General features: G+C 54.7%; 2 protein-coding genes across 8 annotated transcripts; both read right to left on the bottom strand.

Moving 5' to 3' along the window:
- Positions 1-1241: 1241 nt before the first annotated feature.
- Positions 1242-5002, bottom strand: LOC149524400 (uncharacterized). Its single transcript, XM_089778959.1, has 2 exons — positions 4735-5002; positions 1242-4194 (listed from the first exon to the last, which is right to left on the bottom strand). The coding sequence occupies exons 1-2, from the start codon at positions 4799-4801 to the stop codon at positions 3206-3208; spliced, it is 1056 nt and encodes a 351-aa protein (XP_089635085.1). The 5' UTR covers positions 4802-5002; the 3' UTR covers positions 1242-3205.
- A 1417-nt stretch (positions 5003-6419) lies between these two features.
- On the bottom strand, positions 6420-21014 carry LOC142829375 (uncharacterized). Of its 7 annotated transcripts, none has more exons than XM_089778955.1 (3): positions 20919-21014; positions 14741-14854; positions 6420-12171 (listed from the first exon to the last, which is right to left on the bottom strand). In XM_089778955.1, exons 2-3 carry the CDS (start codon positions 14817-14819, stop codon positions 11123-11125), a joined length of 1128 nt encoding a protein of 375 aa, XP_089635081.1. In that variant the 5' UTR covers positions 14820-14854; positions 20919-21014; the 3' UTR covers positions 6420-11122. The 7 variants fall into 7 exon arrangements, with proteins under 7 accessions (XP_089635081.1, XP_089635079.1, XP_075785256.2 ...); XM_089778953.1 differs by lacking the exon at positions 20919-21014 and adding an exon at positions 18813-18954 and having other exon boundaries at positions 14741-14859; XM_075929141.2 differs by lacking the exon at positions 20919-21014 and adding an exon at positions 18813-18953.
- Between the last annotated feature and the right edge of the window lie 1361 nt (positions 21015-22375).

Below are 22375 nucleotides of genomic sequence, written 5' to 3'. Positions count from 1 at the left end.
AGTGTCCCCCCCATCCCAGCATGCACCGCGCCCCGTACCCCAGTGTCCCCCCCCATCCCAGCATGCACCGCGCCCTGTTCCCTTCATGCTGTGCCCGGTACCCCAGTGTCCCCCCCACCCCAGCATGCACCGCGCCCCGTACCCCAGTGTCCCCCCCATCCCAGCACGCACCGCGCCCGGTACCCCAGTGTCCCCCCCATCCCAGCACGCACCGCGCCCGGTACCCCAGTGTCCCCCCCATCCCAGCATGCACCGCGCCCCGTACCCCAGTGTCCCCCCCATCCCAGCATGCACCGCGCCCCGTACCCCAGTGTCCCCCCCATCCCAGCATGCACCGCGCCCCGTACCCCAGTGTCCCCCCCCATCCCAGCATGCACCGCGCCCCGTACCCCAGTGTCCCCCCCCATCCCAGCATGCACCGCGCCCCGTACCCCAGTGTCCCCCCCAATCCCGGCATGCACCGCGCCCTGTTCCCTTCATGCTGCGCCCGGTACCCCAGTGTCCCCCCCCCCCCATGCACCGCGCCCGGTACCCCAGTGTCCCCCCCATCCCAGCACGCACCGCGCCCGGTACCCCAGTGTCCCCCCCAATCCCAGCATGCACCGCGCCCGGTACCCCAGTGTCCCCCCCATCCCAGCATGCACCGCGCCCCGTACCCCAGTGTCCCCCCCATCCCAGCATGCACCGCGCCCCGTACCCCAGTGTCCCCCCCAATCCCGGCATGCACCGCGCCCTGTTCCCTTCATGCTGCGCCCGGTACCCCAGTGTCCCCCCCCAATCCCAGCATGCACCGCGCCCGGTACCCCAGTGTCCCCCCCATCCCAGCATGCACCGCGCCCGGTACCCCAGTGTCCCCCCCATCCCAGCATGCACCGCGCCCCGTACCCCAGTGTCCCCCCCATCCCAGCATGCACCGCGCCCCGTACCCCCAGTGTCCCCCCAATCCCAGCATGCACCGCGCCCCGTACCCCAGTGTCCACCCCATCCCAGCATGCACCGTTCCCAGTACCCCAGTGTCCCAGCATGCACCGCGCCCCGTACCCCAGTGTCCACCCCCATCCCAGCATGCACCGTTCCCATTCCCCAGCACCCTTTCCTGTCACCGCCACCCCTTGCACAGAACCCAGGAATCTGGCTCCCAGCCCCCCGGGAAAAGGGGCCAGGCATCCTGCCTACTCCCCCCCCCCTCCCCTCTTTCCCCACCCGTGCACTCACCAGGCAATCAGACCGGGCACGGCAGGGGTGTTGAAATGGGTGTGATTTATTGGGGTTTTACGTCAAAGGAAACATCACCCGCGCACCCGTACAGTCAGTCAACACAAGACAACCACAGACAGGGAGGAGCCATCCTAGGTTCCTTCCCCTTCCAAACATGACAACATCCAACGGGATTCCATCATAATGACTCAAGTATGAGCACAACACTGTTGCCTTCTCTCCATGGACCAACCAACAGCATATGAGCATGACTGGTACTGACAGCTCAAGTTAATCTCTGATATTACTGTACGCATTTTCTTTAGCCCTTTGATTTGAATTGCCAATAGCCCATGGGTGTAGTTTGACTAATGACCAGAATATCTGTTTGGATTACATTTAAATTAAAAAAAAACCCTAAAACCTGCTAAATTCACAGAACAGAATTAGGGTGATCTAAGGCTATCGCCCAGTATTACTAGAATATACAATACAATCCTTTACTACATGACCACTCAACAATGGCCCATTTGAGCATAACACTTGGCCAAGCAACACTGGACAGCATGTAACACTAGGGATACGCATCTTTATCCACCACAGCCTCAGTTACAAGGAGGTAGTAATTTGAATCTCTGTCTACAGTCCCCAAATAATATCATAATTCATTCATGTAGTGTACTTAATGCCCTCTAGTGGCAGGTCTATTTACAGTATTAATACTTATACCATGCTTTTAAATATTAACTGAAAATACTCAGGTCAGTAGTGTTATCACCCTATTTAAGAGGGGGGAAAACAGAGTGAAGAAATTACTTGCCTGCTTATGGTCAGCAGCAGACACAGAAACAACCCAGGAGACCTGATTCTCAGTCCTTCCTGCTCTCACTAGACCACATTCCCCACCCCTAGAGGAGAATACCGGCCTCCAGTTCTCTTTTGGGCGCTTGTCTAGATGGGGACACTGACCAAAATTGATGTGGAACAAGTTCCCCATGTGGCCACTCTCCTCTGGGATAATTAGTGAGCTTATGAAACAGAGCACTTACGCAGGAATCAAATCCCTCTTCTCCCAGAAGAGAGAACCCACCCATGACTGCAGTAGCTTCTGTTTCCCAATGCAGATAAGCCCTCTCTCTTCTGCTGCAATGGATGGAACCTGCTCCAATGACTTGGTGCGATGAGGTTAATACTGAGGTGGGGAGTTTAGATTTGAATTCTACCCACTCCTTCCTTCAACTACTTATAAATCTCCACCATAGCACCCGAGCAGAGCAGGGCTGGTATTGTTCCCAATACACAAACACAGAACTAGCATACACAAGGCGATATAACACAGTCAAAATTCCAAGAACACTGCCTTTGGTACTGTTCAGAGTCTACAGTCTGTTAGTCTCTAGAACGGAAGGGTTCTCAATTGCAGAAAGTTATTTCGAGTAGGCTTCACTTAAATTTAGTGTGGCAATAACTAACCAGTAGGCTCTCTGCTTGGGAGCTCTGATCCCAACAGGAGAGTACTGAACAGTTGTATATAACCAGCTGCCCTAGACAGGAGGGGCACCCCAGAGCAGTCTGGCTCTGGGAAAGGTTCAAACATGCTAAAGTAGTATCTCTCAGGCTGGGAGCAACTTGCTGGGAACACAACTCCAGAGTGCTGACTCCTTTCACTAAGCCACTAGACCCCCCTCCCCAACCTCTCACTAGGAACCGAACCCCGGAGTCTCCACTGCCAGCCACCCTGTTCTATCTCGCTCCCCTCCTAGAGTTCAGGGTAGAACCTAGGACTCCAGACTGATACTCTGCCTCCTTACCAGATCCAGAAAGAAAACCTAGGAGTCCTGTCCCCCTTTGCTCTAACCACTAAATTCCACTCCCCTTCCAAAGCCATGGAGTCCTGATTGCCAGTCCCTACCCCCACCCTAACCACTAGATCCCACTCCCACAGCTGCAGGAAATCTAGTCGAGGAATTCCAGTGCTCCAATGCAGGAGGTTCAAGGAATTCCCGTCCTAAGTCAGGAGGACGTTAACCCCCCCCAGTGTCAGGACGGCCACCGGTTCCTCTCCTTGGTGCAGCTTCTGGTGGCGGGTGAATTGCTGCTTATAGCGGAAGCTCTTCCCACAGACGCTGCAGCCGTAGGGCTTCTCCCCAGTGTGGATGCGCCGGTGCTTGACCAGTTTGGAGTTGACGTAAAAGCCACGCCCGCAGTCGGGGCAGCGGAAGGGCTTCTCGCCGGTGTGGATGCGCTGGTGCTCGATGAGGGTGGAGCTCTGGCTGAAGCGCTTGCCGCACTCGGTGCACTCGTAGGGCCGCTCCCCGGTGTGGGTGCGGTGGTGGGACACCAGGTGGGTCTTCTTCTTGAAGCGCTTGCCGCACTCGCCGCAGGCGAAGGGCTTCTCCCCGGTGTGGGTGCGCTCGTGCTTGATGAGGTTGGAGCTGAGGCTGAAGCACTTGCCGCACTCCCGGCAGCCGTAGGGCTTCTCGCCCGTGTGGGTGCGCAGGTGTTTCACCAGGTTGGAGGTGCGGCTGAAGCGCTTGCCGCACTCGGGGCAGTGGAACGGGGTCTCCCCGGTGTGGGTGCGCTGGTGCTCGGTCAGGGCGGAGCTGCGGCTGAAGCCGCGCCCGCACTCAGGGCAAGTGTAGGGCTTCTCGCCCGTGTGGGTGCGCTGGTGACCCAGCAGGGTGGAGCTCTGGCTGAAGCGCTTGCCGCACTGGCCGCAGACAAAGGGGCGCTCGCCCGTGTGGATCCGCATGTGCTCGATCAGCACAGAGCTCTGGCCAAAGCTCTTATCACACTCCGTGCACCGGTAGGGCTTGGTCGCCGGCCGCCGGGCAGCAGGGCAGGCCGGTTCAAGGATGCCCAGAAGGTTGATGAAACCTGGCTCGGAGCAAGCATGTTGAATCCGTCTTCTCCTCGCAGGGCCTCTCCGCTGGTGCCCTGGGACACAGACATTGGGGCACGCCCCCCGGGGCTCCACTTTACGCGCTATCCTGATGCCTGCCAGGAAAGAAGGATTCATAGGTTATCTGGAGAGAAGAAGCCGCTGTGATTATCCCGCCTGCCAGCAAAACGCTTGGAATGGGTTTGGGACACAGCCTCTCTTTGCTGTGTCTCTACAACATCTGGCACAATGGCTCCCATGCACTATGGTAATATATCTAAAACATCACATACTGCCTCTCTCAGCTACACCGAGATCCTGATGCATAAGTGGGCTCCTGGGTGTGACCGTGACACACCGAATAAATAACGTACAGCACCGAGCACAATGGGATCCTGCTCGACGGCTGGGGACTGGAATTCCTTCCCTGCACCAGGGAGAAAGGGGATGGTAGAGGGGTGAAGGACCTTGATCACTGGGGGCTGATCCTAGACAGAGCTGTCCCTAGAGGGGGCAGGCTGGCTCTGCCCCCCACCTGAGCCCGGGCAGGGCTGGGAAAGGGCATCAGAGTCAAAGGCAGGCGGGGAGGGGGATGCAGGTGGCAGCTTTGCTGCCGTCCCAGCGGTGCCCTTGTCTCCCGGACCGTGGTGCATCACCTGGCAGCTCCCCTTCCTCAGAGCCCCGCCGAGCCGGGCCCCCCGGCTCCGCCCCGCCGGGCTCCATCAGCGCAGGGAGCCCCGCTCAGCCGGCTCCATGCCGGGCTCCCGACAGCAGCTGCCCGCAGCGTTCCGCTCGGCAGCCCAGCATTCCAGGGGGAACCCACTGATGATGTCAGAGACCAGGGTCACGTGATGAAGGGAGCGGGAGGGGGGGCGCTGTTGCTAGGAGACCGGGACAGGCCTGTAGGGCCTGAGTACTTGGTTCCTGCAGGATCTATTGTTAATAAAGATGCGCGGGGGCCTGTGGTCCTCTCGTATCCCAGCATGCACCGCGCCTGCAGCGTGTTTCACCTGCTCCCCACAGCTGGCAGGGGAGCCCCTGTCTCCTGCGCCCCCTCCTGCAGCTGCCAGCCCCGCCCCCCCAGAGAGCCCAGGAGTCCTGGCTCCCAGCCCCGCCCCCCACTTTAACCCCCCAGCCCCCCTCCCCCAGAGAGCCCAGGAGTCCTGGCTCCCAGCCCCGCCCCCCACTTTAACCCCCCAGCCCCCCTTCCCCAGAGAGCCCAGGAGTCCTGGCTCCCAGCCCCGCCCCCCACTTTAACCCCCCAGCCCCCCTCCCCCAGAGATCCCAGGAGTCCTGGCTCCCAGCCCCCCCCCACTTTAACCCCCCAGCCCCCCTCCCCCAGAGAGCCCAGGAGTCCTGGCTCCCAGCCCCCCCACTTTAACCCCCCAGCCCCCCTTCCCCAGAGAGCCCAGGAGTCCTGGCTCCCAGCCCCCCCCCCACTTTAACCCCCCAGCCCCCCTTCCCCAGAGAGCCCAGGAGTCCTGGCTCCCAGCCCCCCCCCCCCCACTTTAACCCCCCAGCCCCCCTCCCCCAGAGAGCCCAGGAGTCCTGGCTCCCAGCCCCCCCCCCCCCACTTTAACCCCCCAGCCCCCCTTCCCCAGAGAGCCCAGGAGTCCTGGCTCCCAGCCCCCCCCACTTTAACCCCCCAGCCCCGCCCCCCCAGAGAGCCCAGGAGTCCTGGCTCCCAGCCCCCCCACTTTAACCCCCCAGCCCCGCCCCCCCAGAGAGTCCAGGAGTCCTGGCTCCCAGCCCCCCCCCCACTTTAACCCCCCAGCCCCCCTCCCCCAGAGAGCCCAGGAGTCCTGGCTCCCAGCCCCCCCCCCACTTTAACCCCCCAGCCCCCCTCCCCCAGAGAGCCCAGGAGTCCTGGCTCCCAGCCCCCCCCCCACTTTAACCCCCCAGGCCTCCCTCCCCCAGAGAGCCCAGGAGTCCTGGCTCCCAGCCCTGCCCCCCACTTTAAGCCCCCCCAGCCCCCGCTCCCCGTCCAAGGCTGGGGTGAGAACCCAGGCAAGAGTCCAGACTCCCAGCCCGTTCCCCTCCCAGAGAACCGAGGAGTCCTGGCTCCCAGCCTCCCCCTCCCACTGTAACCCACCAGAGCCCACTCCCCTCCCAACGCTAAGAACAGAACCCAGGCAAGGGACTCTCAGCACCCCTCCCATAACCTGCCAGACCCCTCACAGCCTGGGATAAGAAAACAGGCAAGAGTCCAGATTCCCAGGCCCCTGCTCTAACCTACCAGACCCTATTCCCCTATGAGCTCCTGACTCTCAGGCCCATCCCAGGGCTAACCAGTCTCTGGGAGTGCATCACTTACATAGTGCACTGCACGAGAACGCTGACATTTCAGGGACTTTCACATTTATTTTTGGTGACAGTCTATTGGTGTTTTACAAGAAAGAAAGAAAGAAAATGTGAGCGTTAAACAGGAATATGGGGACAAAACAAGCAGACTCAAGAGCAGAGAACCTAAGTTCTGTCTGCCCCCCCAAATAAAGAACAATAACATTTAATAAATCAAGAGCATCTCTAACATGGTAGTCTGCCAGTGAGAGGCACAGAGAGATTAGATCTAGTAATATCGACAATTAAAGCTACATCTCCTTTGTTATTATATGCATCTTAGGTGATTCCAGAAGTAGATTGGTCTTAGATTCATACAGCTGATGTTTCATGTCTGTAGTGTTGGTTTTTTTAGCATCTCAGCTCCTGGTTATGCAAAAATCTCAGGTTTTATTCAGAAAAAATAAGGTTCTAATCTTTGTGGTTACAGAGAAAAGCATGAAAAGGTGACCGCTAAAGGCTCAATGACACATTTCTCATTTTTGAAAAAAAGTCTCAATTTTTTAAGCCTATCATCTTTTGGGGAGATTCATGGACTTTAATCCTTTAGGGTTGGCAGTACTGCATGTGTAATCTGACTGGCTGATAAGAAGTCAGTGCAGCTTACATTTAAAATTACAAAATCTGTTACATTTAAATGTACAAAACAGAACTGGACAGAATGACCAGTGTTCCCTGCAAGATGAACGCTTGGGCAACCTCCCAGTCTCAAGTGCCGCTCAGCTGATTAGCATGTGTTTTTACTGGTAGTGCACATCCACATATACATCAGTGCACATAACAGAATTTATTCACACCTGGATGGAAAAAATAAGGTAACACTGAAGATGACCCAGAGTGATGTGGTCAGGTAAGAGCCCCCTATTATCAAAGTAAACTATATGATCCTTTATTACATAATCACTCAACATTGGGTCATTTCCCACGGCACTCTGCTAAATATTACAGGCTAGAACTATATGATAGATATGAAACATTCCCCTCCTTTAATATCAGAGGCTGCCATTTGTATCTGCCTTTGAACCCTAAGTAATGAACCCCATTTGTTCATGTAGTGTTTTGAATGTTCTCTAATCCACATGTCTATTTACAGTACTCTTTAGTTTAGGAAATGCTTGTTGGACTGTACTACCCAGAATCTTTAGTGAGGAACTGGATGCTCCTGTGTTTAGAGAATGAAATACAAGAACTGCGCATTGCATGGATCAAATCACAAGTCCATGCAACTGATTCTGCTCTCACTCACAAGAGTGTAAATCAGGAATAATTCCGTTGAGATAAGTCATCTGAAGTCACACTGCAAGTCAATAGCAGAACTGGAAATACAACATAGGAGCCATGATCCTGGGACACCCTAGCTCTTTCCAGCTCTGGGAAGGGAATAATGTCTGGTGATTATAAAATCCCTCCCTCATCCCCACCATTCCAACTCTACTCACTATTCCCCTCCGAAAGCTTTCCAATTCACCCTCCCACTCCGCCCGAACTGTAACCACCAGATCCCACTCCTCTCACTGAGCTGAGAACATCACCCAGGAACAGTGATACCTCTGCTCAGACAACCCCTCTTTTCAATCATGTTAACTGAAGGGTTCTTACAGTGTCTGTTCATAATGAGTAGTCAATATTCAAGAACAAATGCCTTGCTTTGAATTTCAACCCATCTTTTGTGAGAGCATTAACATCTCAGTTCTCACGTTAGCTTAATGTCAGGCTGTTGTCTTTTGCATCTGTAAAAGTTCTAAATAGTGCTAGGTCCTGCCATGAGGGCAGTAGACAACTTCTTGAGGTCCCTTCCACTTCTAGTATTTTATGACCCCATGAGAACTAGTCTATACAACAATGTAACACCACAATCAAGTGCCTAAGAACACTGTCTTTATAACGATGAAGAGTCTAATATAGTAATCCTGCTTAATACAGGGGTTTGCAACCATATACAGTAAAGCCTACACTAACACTCACCTCCTGTCTACCTATCTACCTCTGTGATCATCATTATGGACTCACAGGGCTAACACCTGTCCGAGGCAACCTCTCTGAATTAACTCATTTACATTTTCCTTTATTAAAATAATATTGAGTTTATATTTGGGTATGAATTTAATCGCAGGGAAAGGTGCCCTGGGAGACTGGATTCTCTCTAAGAAGTGTTTATAGGAGCCTGGGAAGTGTGAGATGAAGCTTGCTCAATACACACATATGCACACCCTCTACTCCTCTAGCTGAGCCTCACCCAGCCCTGGAGACCGCATCCTCTGTGTACTCCCAGAACAGGTTCAACCCTGCCTTGAAGGGACGTGCTGGGGGAGAGAGGGAGCTCAGTTTCTATGGCCCCTTCAGTCCTCAGCCTTACTTCTGGGGCTGAGGATTACTGCTGGTGATTAAGGGATGTGGATATTCCCCCACTGGGACACGGACTGGGGAACAGCAAACTTGTTTCAGACAGGAATCTCCAGAATGCTCACTGCAACTGTCCTACGCTGATTTGAATTAGTGACCTAGAGGCTGAAGGTTTGCAGTTGCTTAAGAGGGCCATTAGGTGACCCCAGCATTCAGGTACTCCTCACTACAACTCTTCCTGTTCAAAGAGAGATTAATTCTCTATTAAAATAAAACAAAACTGTGCAGCCCAAACCCATCTCCGCGCAGTTCACAGGCTCTCAGACAGCAGCCTCTGTCCAGTCCTGCATCACATTCTTAGCCTGGTGGGACACAAAACCAGTGCAGGGCACAGAAAAAAACCTTTATATTCACTCCTTCTTGGCAAGTGCCTGAGGTCCCAGAAGTGTGTCAAAAACCATGGAATCATAGAACCAGTGGGCTGGAAAGGAACACAAGTGTTATCTTGTCTAACCGTTGGAGACGGGAAGATGGTATTTCCCCGATGTCTGGAAGATAGGACACTTGTCCTAGCAAGTCACTCCAGACAATGTCCCACAAGAAGCAACAAGTCTTCTGGCCTCCCCAGAGCTCTTGAGGATGCCACTCCGAGCAGGAACCTGAAGCGCTCCTTCTGCCCTCCAGCAGCTCTGCCTTGCTTCCTGCAGCTTTGTGAGCTGTAGCCATATCCCGCTCCAGCCATATCCCCCAAAATGGGTAGCACAGGGTCCTTGCCATTGTGCCTGATATTAAGGCACCATCCCCACAGGGGGCAAAGGGGAATTCAGCCCCTTTTCAATCTGTGGCCTTTCTGCCAACCAGAGAGCCAGCTAATGCCAATGTCATAGTGATTTGGAGACACACCCAGCCTGCTAAAAACAAGCCTGAGACCCAATCAGCTTGTTCCATGTAAGGGACTCCTATGCCATCAAACAGTGATGGCTTCAGGCCGCGCTGTTTATTCAAGTTCCCCACCTCTTGCAGTGACTAGTATGTCCATTCGGAGGGTGGGAGGGAAGGGTTCCATCCACTCTTTGACCTTGCAGGCATTTGCTCCTTTTGCATTGGCAGTAGGCCTCACGTGCCTGTCCAAATCCTGTAAGAATCGGGGCTGCCAATTTTACAGTTTGCTGAACACAGTAAAAGAACCTGTCTACAAGAACATTTAATTTGTGGCCAGCTGGATTGTGAATCTACCCTGTACTAGCCTGACACACACTAAAAGTTGGCAGACAGTCTTCTTTGAAATAGGACTACGTCAAAGTGCATTAACGAACTGTTAATACGCGTCAGTAGGGTCCACATGACAACTAGTGTGTAGCAGGCCAGCACAGAGTAGATTGACACCCCACTTGCCACAAATTCATTATTGGTCTACACCACAAGATCTAAGAAACAACAGCCTTCCAACTGGCTTAACCTTCTTTATGGGATTTTCCTCATCTGAACTGACAGGGAACAGTAAAAGAAACTGACATTGTTAACCTGTGGAATTCCTTGCAGCAGGATATCATGGAGGCAAGTATCATACTAAATAATAAAAAAGGATTTGATATACGTAGGATTAAGAATAGCACCTGCAATGACACTGGACAGGATAAACACTGAAATGTCAAGGACATTTGACCCTCAGGATCCATCATGGGATCTGACAGCCAGCTGCAGTGTGGAAGGAGCTGTTTTCTCCTTCAGTGGTACACTGCACAGCAAAGTGCATTCCGCATTTCCTTTGCAGCATCTAGCATTGGCCACTCATGGAGGTAGGATACTGGATCAGATGGACCATCAGTCTGACCCGATGCAGCAGGGATGGGCATGGGAATACTGGGCTAGATGGACCCATTAATCTGATCCCACATGGCAGGAAGTGGGGGGAGGGATATTGGGCTAGACACTCCCATTGGGCTGATATGCGGCATCTGGGAGCTGAATGGGAAACTTGTGTTAAGACTGTGTTAGATCCACCGGGAAAGGGGGATAATACTGGACTAGACAGACCTATTGATCTGACCCGGGAAGGCGGCACATCAGGTGAGATGGGCTCATTAGTTTGGTGTAAGAAAGCAGGAGGAGGAATACCACATTGGTCTGCGCGGGAGTAGTGTTGGGGGAAGGATGCTGGGCCAGATGCATCTATCAGGAATTCCCATGTTCTTAAACCAGGAATGAGAGACACTCCGGCAACACGGGAATCAGAACCAGGCCGAACAGCTCAGAGAAACACACATTCATTCCAGCTCTGCGCTTGGCTCAATACGACTTATCCACCGCCTGGCTCCAGTCTCGGACCCCCCTCATCCCTGGGGCAGGAGCTGGCCCGTTTTAAACAGTCTCCGTGATCTGTATGAGTGGGGCTGCTGCAGCCCATGGCCCCACAGTCAGGACAGCCACTGGTCCGTCCCCCTCCCCCTGGTGCAGCTTCTGGTGGCGGGTGAACTGGGGCTTGTAGCGGAAGCTCTTCCCACAGACGCTGCAGCCGTAGGGCTTCTCCCCAGTGTGGATGCGCTGGTGCTTGATGAGGTTGGAGCTGACGCAGAAGCACTTCCCGCAGTCGGGGCAGCGGAAGGGCTTCTCGCCGGTGTGGATGCGCTGGTGCTCGATGAGGGTGGAGCTCTGGCTGAAGCGCTTGCCGCACTCGGTGCACTCGTAGGGCCGCTCCCCGGTGTGGGTGCGGTGGTGGGACACCAGGTGGGTCTTCTTCTTGAAGCGCTTGCCGCACTCGCCGCAGGCGAAGGGCTTCTCCCCGGTGTGGGTGCGCTCGTGCTTGATGAGGTTGGAGCTGAGGCTGAAGCGCTTGCCGCACTCCCGGCAGCCGTAGGGCTTCTCGCCCGTGTGGGTGCGCAGGTGCTTCACCAGGTTGGAGGTGCGGCTGAAGCGCTTGCCGCACTCGGGGCAGTGGAACGGGGTCTCCCCGGTGTGGGTGCGCTGGTGCTCGGTCAGGGTGGAGCTGCGGCTGAAGCTGCGCCCGCACTCGGGACAGGTGTAGGGCTTCTCGCCCGTGTGGGTGCGCTGGTGCTCGATGAGGGTGGAGCTGCGGCTGAAGCTCTTCTCGCACTCGCTGCAGGTGAAGGGGCGCTCGCCCGTGTGGATGCGCTGGTGCTCGATGAGATTGGAGCTCTGGCTGAAGCTCTTGTCGCACTCCGTGCACCGGTAGGGCTTCTCGGCCGGGCGCCGGGGCTCCAGGATGCCCAGCAGGTTGATGAAGCCTTGCTCGCGGTGGGCAGAGCGGCGCCGCCTCATCTTGGGAGGGTTCACACGTAGCATCCCTGCTCCATCCTGGCTCAGGGAGGCGGGAACAAGCCCCGAGACCATCCCACACGGCTCCATGTCCTGAGGAGGATTCTCCTCATCCTCACTTAGCCCCCTGTCATCTGTTGAGAGAAGGAGAGAATTAAACCACGCTAGGTAAGAGTGGAAACCAGGACTCAAATCCCTCCCTGAAGGTCCTGGATTCTGCTCCAATGTCTCTCAAAGAAAGGATGGGACAGGCTCCCACCAAGGATCACTCTAGAGGGGTGCAGAAAACCCGCACTTTCATCTGCCACAGGCCTGCTGTAAATTCCACTCCTGCTTTCACTTACCAATATTCACTTTTAAGAACCACTGTGGAAAACCCAAGTGAACCTGCTACACCATCAAGTGTAACCTCTATTTAACGAATCCTTTCGAGTGGCTTTCTATAGGCCATGCAGAATCTGGTGCTGCCGTCTTTTTTTCTTTCTTTCTTCAGCATTTTGGGTGAGACCCAAGAGCTGGTTAAAGGCTCAGTTATGTCTTCCTGATACATTTCTTCAGTGGCTTGTGAAACCTCTTCCCTCTTTGCTTCTGGTAAATGGCGAGAACACTGTTAACAGGGACGGTTTACCCCAGTGTCAATCTTGTGGTGAACCAGTGCAGTACAATCTTTATCTTTGCAGAATCAAGAGAACTACTTGATTCCTAACCAGAAGGTCTCAGACTGCTCAGCTGCAACTCAGTAAAAGGCACAGCACTGCCCTGGAACAAGTTCAATAGAAACCCTGCAAGCTCATCTGCATCCCTTTCTTCTCTATAGTTTTTTCCTATACCAGCATTTAATCAATCTATGGGTTCTCATTTTGCCACTGTGGATCCATTTTGGTACAATTTGCTGTCTGTTTGAAACATTCGGCAACTGAACAGGGATTATTCCTGCTTCAGATCCACAAGAACTGTATCAGCTAGAAACCCCCATGGGTCTCAGAGCAGGTCTCACTATCTTTCTCTTGCTGAAAAATTACCACAGCAGCTACTAATAAATACTTAGTATTAATATCAGCTATTAATAGCAAATGCTAAATATTAAATAATTTTGGATGCTTTTCTACGTTTTCAAATATATTAATTTCAATTGCCACACAGAATACAGAGTGTGCAGTGCTCACTTTATATTATTTTTGTTACAAATATTTGCACTGTAAAAATGACAGAGTACAGTAGGTTTTTTTTCAATTCACCTCATGCAAATACCATAATGCAACCTCTTTATCACGAAAGTGCAACTTGTCAACGTAGGAAAACAATTCAGTTTCTCTCCTAGAAAATCTACCCCACCAGTTCAGCTCCTTTGACTTGAACTGATAGGTGAAACTTAAGGTTTTACTAGGTTGTTTTTATTAGGTGAAGAAATGAATCTTATGAGTCAGATATATCTTTTGGTTCAATCCAGTTTGTTTACTAAAGATACACAAAGGCTGTGCCTGTGTTGGCAAGATTTTGCAAAAAACCAGTCGCTTTTGCGCAAAAACTTGCCGCCTGTCTACACTGGCCACGAGTTCTTGCGCAAGAACACTGCCGTTCTAATGTATGAAATCAGGGCTTCTTGCGCAAGAACTATGACGCTCCCGCTCAGGAATAAGCCCTCTTGCGAAAGTGTTCTTGCGCAAGAGGCCAGTGTAGACAGGCAACATGAATTTCTTGCGCAAGAAAGCCCGATGGCTAAAATGGCCATCGGAGCTTTCTTGGGCAAGAGAGCGTCTACACTGGCACAGACGCTTTTGCGCAAAAGCACATCTATTGCGCAAAAGCACATGCCAGTGTAGACGCTCTCTTGCACAAATACTTTAATGCAAAAACTCTTGCATTAAAAGTATTTGCGCAAAATCTTGCCAATGTAGACGTAGCCAAAAAGTCTGGTTTCCCTGAACACAATAGAAACAAAAAACAGCCAGGATTTTCCTGGCTCAGTACTTCCAAGTTCTGCTCCTCCAGTCTGTTCGGTGAGCAAGAAGCTCTAATCTCGGTGTCATGCACATACCTTCTTCTCATACGGTTAGCGTGTCATACAGACAGAGCTTGTCGAACAAATCCCTCGCCCCTGCATTTGCCACCAATCCCAGTAAAACCGCTCAGATCACAAGGCTCAGCCAACATATGGCCCAAAGCACAGCAAATTCATTTATTTTCTTGATTCACTCGTTTCAAATGGACTTTTAAAAGAATGTATTAGCTGTGGACAGCAATAATCTAAATCCCCCCTCCCCCCACCATGCTTTTTATAATTCCCTTTTTTTCCAGTGTGGGAAGCAAGACGGCAGGTGATGGTAGGTGGATAAAGGGAGCTAGACTTTTGGGGAGTGAGATATTCTGGAATAAAAACAGTAGCCGGATATTTCTGCTCAGACTGACATCACGGCATCAGTATTATGGGTTTGTTTTTAAGAATTTTCTTTGCAACTCTAGGAGTGGAAATTTGTGCATGTGTCACTATATGGATTTCATGGCAAAATAATATACAAGGGGCTATGCTGTGAGTGACACCTGCCATGAGGCAAGGTCACCACCTTGAATTATATTGAATGAGACGAGATGAGACAGAACTGAGGGGGAGGAGAGGGGAGACACACCCAGTGGCTTTGCCAGAATCCCATCTTTCCGCTTTACTCCTGGACCTTCTCTGAGTTGGTGTCACTTATTCCTCACCTGTGTGGGTGTCTTTCTGGATCTCCTGTTCCTCGGAGCCCTGGAGGTCTAGGATGTGCAGCTCTTCCTCTGGCTCCATCCGGGAGATCACAGGAAGCTCAAATATTGGAAATCCTGCTCTTGGGGAAGAAAACAGGTGAAACCAACATCTATCGAAAGCTGAGCAAGAAAGGAAAGAACCTCTACCAGAATAAGGACTTTAATGCTGATATAATACCTATACTGGGGATGTACAGATATAATTATTTCAATAAAAAAATCACACCACAAATAGTTACATCAGTATAAAATCTGTATGTAGACTAGGTTTTAGAGATGGTAAGTGTTCTTACTATGCATGTACAGTGCCCTGTATCATGGAGACCCCTTTTCAATTGAGAAATTGCTTGGGACCTAGGTATGTATATAGATAATTAGCTGGATTATAAAGAGACGGGGTGTGTATGGGGAGAGAGCGATGGGGCTAGACATACAGAGAGAAGGGTGTACAAGGATGGAGATCTGTATGGAGGGGTGTATCGATGGGGAGAGAAGAGGGGTGTGTGGAGTGGAAGACTGAGGGTGGAGGGGTGTGTGGAATGGAGACTGAGGGTACCTATGGAGGAGAGAAAGAGCCATACATACAGAGAGGTGTGCCAGGATAGGGGGCTGCATGGAGGGGTGTGTCTATGGGGACAGAAAAGGGGTGTGTGGAATGGAGATTCAGAGTGCCTATGGGGGAAGAGATAGGGCCATACATACAGAGAGAGAGTGTACGAGGATGGTCTATGGGGAGAGAAGAGGGCTATTTGGAATGGAGATGGAGGGTGCCTATGGAAGAGAGATAGGGCCAGGCATGCAGAGAGGGGTGTACGAGGATGGGGGCTGTCTGGAGGTGTGTCAATGGGAAGAGAAGAAGGGTGTGTGTAGTGGAGACTGAGGGTGCCTATGGGGCAGAGAGACAGGGCCATGCATGCAGAGAGGGGTGTACGAGGATAGGGGCTGTCTGGAGGTGTGTCAATGGGAAGAGAAGAGGGGTGTGTGGAGTGGAGACTGAGGGTGCCTATGGGGGAGAGACAGGGCCATGCATGCAGAGGGGTGTACGGGGCTGGGGCTGTCTGGAGGGGTGTGTGCAGTGCAGACGGAGGGTGCCTGTGGGGGGAGACAGGGCCATGCACGCAGAGGGGTGCACGGGGATGGGGGCTGTCTGGAGGGGTGTGTGGAGCGGGGACTGAGGGTGCCTGTGGGGGGAGACACAGCCATGCACACAGAGGGGTGCACGGGGCTGGGGGCTGTCTGGAGGGGTGTGTGCAGTGCAGACGGAGGGTGCCTGTGGGGGGAGACAGGGCCATGCACGCAGAGGGGTGCACGGGGATGGGGCTGTCTGGAGGGGTGTGTGCAGTGCAGACGGAGGGTGCCTGTGGGGGGAGACAGGGCCATGCACGCAGAGGGGTGCACGGGGATGGGGCTGTCTGGAGGGGTGTGTGCAGTGCAGACGGGGGGTGCCTGTGGGGGGGAGACAGGGCCATGCACGCAGAGGGGTGCACGGGGATGGGGCTGTCTGGAGGGGTGTGTGCAGTGCAGACGGGGGGTGCCTGTGGGGGGAGACAGGGCCATGCACGCCGAGGGGTGCACGGGGATGGGGCTGTCTGGAGGGGTGTGTGCAGTGCAGACGGAGGGTGCCTGTGGGGGGAGACAGGGCCATGCACGCCGAGGGGTGCACGGGGATGGGGCTGTCTGGAGGGGTGTGTGCAGTGCAGACGGGGGGTGCCTGTGGGGGGAGACAGGGCCATGCACGCAGAGGGGTGCACGGGGATGGGGCTGTCTGGAGGGGTGTGTGCAGTGCAGACGGGGGGTGCCTGTGGGGGGGGACAGGGCCATGCACGCAGAGGGGTGCACGGGGATGGGGCTGTCTGGAGGGGTGTGTGCAGTGCAGACGGGGGGTGCCTGTGGGGGGGACAGGGCCATGCACGCAGAGGGGTGCACGGGGATGGGGCTGTCTGGAGGGGTGTGTGCAGTGCAGACGGGGGGTGCCTGTGGGGGGGGACAGGGCCATGCACGCAGAGGGGTGCACGGGGATGGGGCTGTCTGGAGGGGTGTGTGCAGTGCAGTCTGGGGGTGCCTGTGGGGGGGGACAGGGCCATGCACGCAGAGGGGTGCACGGGGATGGGGCTGTCTGGAGGGGTGTGTGCAGTGCAGACGGGGGGTGCCTGTGGGGGGGGACAGGGCCATGCACGCCGAGGGGTGCACGGGGATGGGGCTGTCTGGAGGGGTGTGTGCAGTGCAGACGGGGGGTGCCTGTGGGGGGGGACAGGGCCATGCACGCAGAGGGGTGCACGGGGATGGGGCTGTCTGGAGGGGTGTGTGCAGTGCAGACGGGGGGTGCCTGTGGGGGGGGGCTGCCTGTGGGGGGGGACAGGGCCATGCACGCCGAGGGGTGCACGGGGATGGGGCTGTCTGGAGGGGTGTGTGCAGTGCAGACGGGGGGGGTGCCTGTGTGGGGGGGCAGGGCCATGCACACAGAGGGGTGCACGGGGATGGGGCTGTCTGGAGGGGTGTGTGCAGTGCAGACGGGGGGTGCCTGTGGGGGGGGACAGGGCCATGCACGCCGAGGGGTGCACGGGGATGGGGCTGTCTGGAGGGGTGTGTGCAGTGCAGTCTGGGGGTGCCTGTGGGGGAGACAGGGCCATGCACGCAGAGGGGTGCACGGGGATGGGGCTGTCTGGAGGGGTGTGTGCAGTGCAGACGGGGGGTGCCTGTGGGGGGGGACAGGGCCATGCACGCAGAGGGGTGCACGGGGATGGGGCTGTCTGGAGGGGTGTGTGCAGTGCAGACGGGGGGTGCCTGTGGGGGGGGGCAGGGCCATGCACGCAGAGGGGTGCACGGGGATGGGGCTGTCTGGAGGGGTGTGTGCAGTGCAGACGGGGGGTGCCTGTGGGGGGAGACAGGGCCATGCACACAGAGGGGTGCACGGGGATGGGGCTGTCTGGAGGGGTGTGTGCAGTGCAGACGGAGGGTGCCTGTGGGGGGAGACAGGGCCATGGATGCAGAGGGGTGCACGGGGATGGGGCTGTCTGGAGGGGTGTGTGCAGTGCAGACGGAGGGTGCCTGTGGGGGAGACGGGGCCATGCACGCCGAGGGGTGCACGGGGATGGGGCTGTCTGGAGGGGTGTGTGCAGTGCAGACGGGGGGTGCCTGTGTGGGGGAGCCAGGGCCATGCACGCAGAGGGGTGCACGGGGATGGGGCTGTCTGGAGGGGTGTGTGCAGTGCAGACGGGGGGTGCCTGTGTGGGGGAGCCAGGGCCATGCACGCAGAGGGGTGCACGGGGATGGGGCTGTCTGGAGGGGTGTGTGCAGTGCAGACGGGGGGTGCCTGTGGGGGAGCCAGGGCCATGCACGCAGAGGGGTGCACGGGGATGGGGCTGTCTGGAGGGGTGTGTGCAGTGCAGACGGGGGGTGCCTGTGTGGGGGAGCCAGGGCCATGCACGCAGAGGGGTGCACGGGGATGGGGCTGTCTGGAGGGGTGTGTGCAGTGCAGACGGGGGGTGCCTGTGGGGGAGACGGGGCCATGCACGCCGAGGGGTGCACGGGGATGGGGCTGTCTGGAGGGGTGTGTGCAGTGCAGACGGGGGGTGCCTGTGGGGGGGGACAGGGCCATGCACGCCGAGGGGTGCACGGGGATTGGAGCGGCGCTGGGGGGTGCGGGGGGCTGTCGGGCCAGAGGCAGGGGGGGCGGGACACAACGCCCCCCCCCCCCCGCCTCGCACGGCGCCCCCCAGCCTGCCTGGCCCCGGGCAGCGCCTCCCCACCCCTCCCCCCGCGGCCCGGCCCTTTGTGCAGCGCGCGGCCCAGCGGCGCGAGCCCCGCTCCCGGGACGAGGGTCTCACCCAGCGCGCGCCCCCAGCAGCAGCTCACCCCGCCGCGGGGCCAGGACTGGGCAGCCGCGGTGCCCCCGTCAGCGCCTCCCCGGGAAACTTTCCCGGCGCGATGGTTCCTGGCTGTCAGCGGCGGGCAGGGGCCCCGGCTGCGGGCCGGGCTTCCCTAGCGGGAGGGGGGCCAAGGGGAGGGGCAGGGAGATGGGCGGCCCGGGTACCTGCAAAGAGCGAGGCGCGGCGACCCAGCAGGGAGCCACCCATCTGCAGGGCGCTGGATGCAGCATTGGCATCTGCGGCGTGTCTGCAAAAAGGAGCCGCAAGTCCCCCCCCCCCGTTTCCTCCCATGCTGGTGCGGAATGCATTGTGTTGTATGCACCCAGGCGTGTGCGGATACGCACCACCAAGAGTGCAGCCGGCGATGGGCGTTCTGCTAATCAGCCGCCTTTGAATCTCTCCTGTTCCGCTTACAGGGAACACTGGCAGATGCCTGCTGCTGTAAAGCAGAGGGCCCCACATTTGCAGGATGCTAGATACTTTGTAACTGTATCTGTAGCCACAAAAATGAGCCCTGGATAGCTACACCCGCATTACCTAGAGTGTGGTGAGAGCTGGTGCCTGACCACACGGCTGCATTAAAACTTGGACCAGTAGACAAAGCCTACGGTATGAATTTCAACCAGAATGGCTATAGTAATACATAGGGTCTGCTTTTGAACCCGACAGTCCAGTATTTGAGCGTTCTGTTCAGGAAACAAGTTGAGAAAATAGATACGAGAAAATAGAAATGTGCGGTATTTTCTAAATCAGATGTAATGTAGATTGTGATGGAATGTCAAGCGTGTCCGATATTTTTGTTGAAACCATCTGGCAATGGTAGCAATATAACAGACCATGTGGACACTGCCCATGTCTTCCTTTGAGCTAGCTAATGTCCCAGAGAGGTGGATTAACTACAGGGATGAAACACCCCTTTCCATCTATGTGAGAAGCAACTATGATGCTACAGAGGCACATCTGTACTGGTGGCTGTGCTACTGTAATGTAGACATACATTTATCTCCCTCAGGGCTGGCCCTACCATGAGGTGAACTGAGGCACCTACCTCAGGTGTCAGACTGTAGGGGGGGGGTGCCACTAGGACTCGAGTGTAGAAAATTGTGTCTGCTGCTGGTGCATATGTAGGTAGCAGAGCAGTGCCATGAGAGGAGTAGAACAGGAAGAAGGCCGAATTGAGACCTTTCAAAGTTTTGGCCTAAGCAAGGGGGCATGGGGGCGTCATTTGAGCTCCCTGCCTCAGGTGCCAAAATGTTGTGGGCCGGCCCTGATCTCCCGGAACCACATTAACTAAGCTTATACAAAAATTCTGTCTACACTGGGGGATTTTTTGGCATAACTATGATAGCTTCGCGTGTGATTTTTCCACCCTCCTGGCTGATAAAACTATGCCAATGTGCTTATTTAGTATAAACCAGGCCTTTTATTCCAGAACAAGAGTGCTTTTTCAGTTTATCTTATTCTGCCTGGGAAGGAGTTTAAACGGAGCCAAAAAAAAGTCACTAGAATAAGGCTGGCTGTACACTTAAAAGTTTTACTGTTATAGCTTTATTTCATTTGGGGAACTGATATATAAACTGTACCGGCAAGAGAACCTTTGTTTTGCAAACACTTTCTACTGTAGACAAGGCCGCTGTCTGTGGCTTTGTCTACACTGGAACTTGTCTTGCTGAAATGTTTGTCACTGAGGCATGAAAAAAACATGCCCCTGAACACCAAAATTTTGGTGAGCATGAGTGGGATGCTTCATGGATGGGAGCTGTGCTTCTGGGGCTGAAACTCCTGTCCCTGGCTAGAACTGGTTTTATTTTGTCACTAGGAAAGCTCTCTTCTGATCACACAGCAGTGCAGCTGCAATGGCCTAGCCGTGCCATTGTAAGGTGCACAGTGTAGTCCAAGCTTTAGTGTTCACACGGGAGATAATACTGTTGTAACGATTACTGTGTAGCTGTAGTGGTGTAACCTTTTCCCTGTAGACAAAAGCCTTTGAACGTAGACAAAGCCTTCAGGTCTAGGAATGGAGAGAGATACATTTTCCATTACGTGTATTTGCATTGTACATGGTATTAAATTGAGGAATCAGTCAGAACCATTGATGCTGACATATTTTTTCCCCTCCTTCTGTGGTTTTTTTCACTTCCATATGTCACCATTTCTCACTTATTCATTGCCTCTGCATTTTGTTCTCTCTAGAGGTCTTACTTTTCTATTTCTGGAAGAATTCAAACCCTCCCCCTAATCCCTTTTGTTAAAATAATGTAGACACAGACCTCTCAGGTCGTCTTGTTCTTTTTGACTTCTTCCCTTTTCCTCTTGTTCTCCCTGCCCTGTTCTGCATCTGCCATCTGACTCAGTAACTCCGGCCCCTGCTCTGAGATTCCCCCAATATTCCCCTCTCAAAGCCCCTCCATTACACCCTCCTTTATGGGCTCCCAATACTGAACCCCCGAGAGCTCTGAATATACTGTTCTTGGGATCCCTTCAATATCACTCTCAAGAATTCCCCAATATTGACCTCCCAGAGACAACCCCAATCTTTTCCTTTAATAGATCCCACCAATATTTACCCCGATAGATCCTCACATATTAGCCTCTTTGAGACACCCCAATACCTGTCCTCATGGACACCACAACACTGATCCCATTGAGATACTATGTTAAGCCCTTCCCAATCTCACACAGGGATTCCCCCAAAAGTCCCTTTTCAAAGCATTCTTCACTATCTTGCTTCATGGATCTCCCTAAAGTTACCCCACTGAGACCCCAAACATGCCCTGCTTGCCCCCTAAACACCTGTAAAGTAAATGCCATAGGGACAACTAAATACCCCCCTTAGTGCCCATATTATCATCCCATCATGAACCCACAAAGCAGACCCCCTCTGACACCCCCAAAATTCCCACTCATGGGCCCCCCCGGCAGCCCCCCAGCTCTCCCAGTGACCGTTACTGCCCCTCCCCACTCTGCCGTGGGGAGTTCCACAGGGTGGGGGAGGGCCAGCGTAACGGTTTTAACTGACATAGGTGGGGCCAGGGAGGGGGAGGGGTCCATGAGGGAATATTGTGCCCCCCCCGGGGGGGTTACTGGAAGGTCTCTGAGGACATTGGGGAATCCCTTTGGGGGCACTTGGGAGGTGTTTGAGAGGCTTGAGGCACATGGCATTTTGGGGGTCTCACTGAGGCTGTTGCGGGGGTTGGGCACTCAGGGAGCTTTTAGGGGGTCAAAGAAGCAGATTTTGGGGCTCCATTGGGGATCCACAGTGGGGCGACGAGGTCCACAAGAAGAGCTATTAGGGAGGCCCTCATTGAGTATTGGGGGAGGTCGCTGATGGAGGCACTGGAGTCTCTGAGGGGAGATATGGGGAGCCATTCAAGGTAGCTATTTTGAGGACCTAAGGTTGTGTATGGAGGTGTCTCTGAGAGACTTTGGGGATTCATAATAAGCACTAGCACTGTAATAAGCACTAGCCCCACACAGGAGTGTAAAGCCATAGGGTCTAGACTGGATAGAGTAGAGGGAGTCAGGACTTGTGGATTCTACCCTGGCTTTGTCAGGGTTATGGGGTCTAGTGGTCAGAGCGAGTCATGACACAGCCTCAAAGATGAGACTTGCGGACCTGTCGGGCAGAGCCTTCTCCCCAGCCATCTCTTGACTGTGACGCTAACACCCTGAGCATAAATCATTTTGCAAAACAAAATGCAACTTTTGTTTGCTTGACGTAGTAATC

This window comes from Pelodiscus sinensis, chromosome 5 (assembly GCF_052426305.1).
Source record: "Pelodiscus sinensis isolate ZL-2025 chromosome 5, ASM5242630v1, whole genome shotgun sequence".
NCBI classification, from domain to species: domain Eukaryota; kingdom Metazoa; phylum Chordata; order Testudines; family Trionychidae; genus Pelodiscus; species Pelodiscus sinensis.
The sequence above is the reverse complement of the archived record's forward strand: the minus strand, read 5'-3'. Positions and strand labels throughout refer to the sequence as shown.

Coding starts and splice junctions, on each gene's coding strand:
- LOC142829375 (XM_075929141.2), bottom strand. CDS start 18,939: ATGGGAGGAAACGGGGGGGGGGGACTTGCGGCTCCTTTTTGCAGACAC. Junction 14,855..18,812: donor CCGCGCCTCGCTCTTTGCAG/GTACCCGGGCCG, acceptor CCCCAAGAGCAG/GATTTCCAATATTTGAGCTT. Junction 12,172..14,740: donor CCAGAAAGACACCCACACAG/GTGAGGAATAAG, acceptor TTCTCTCAACAG/ATGACAGGGGGCTAAGTGAG.
- LOC149524400 (XM_089778959.1), bottom strand. CDS start 4,801: ATGGAGCCCGGCGGGGCGGAGCCGGGGGGCCCGGCTCGGCGGGGCTCT. Junction 4,195..4,734: donor TGAGGAAGGGGAGCTGCCAG/GTGATGCACCAC, acceptor CTTTCCTGGCAG/GCATCAGGATAGCGCGTAAA.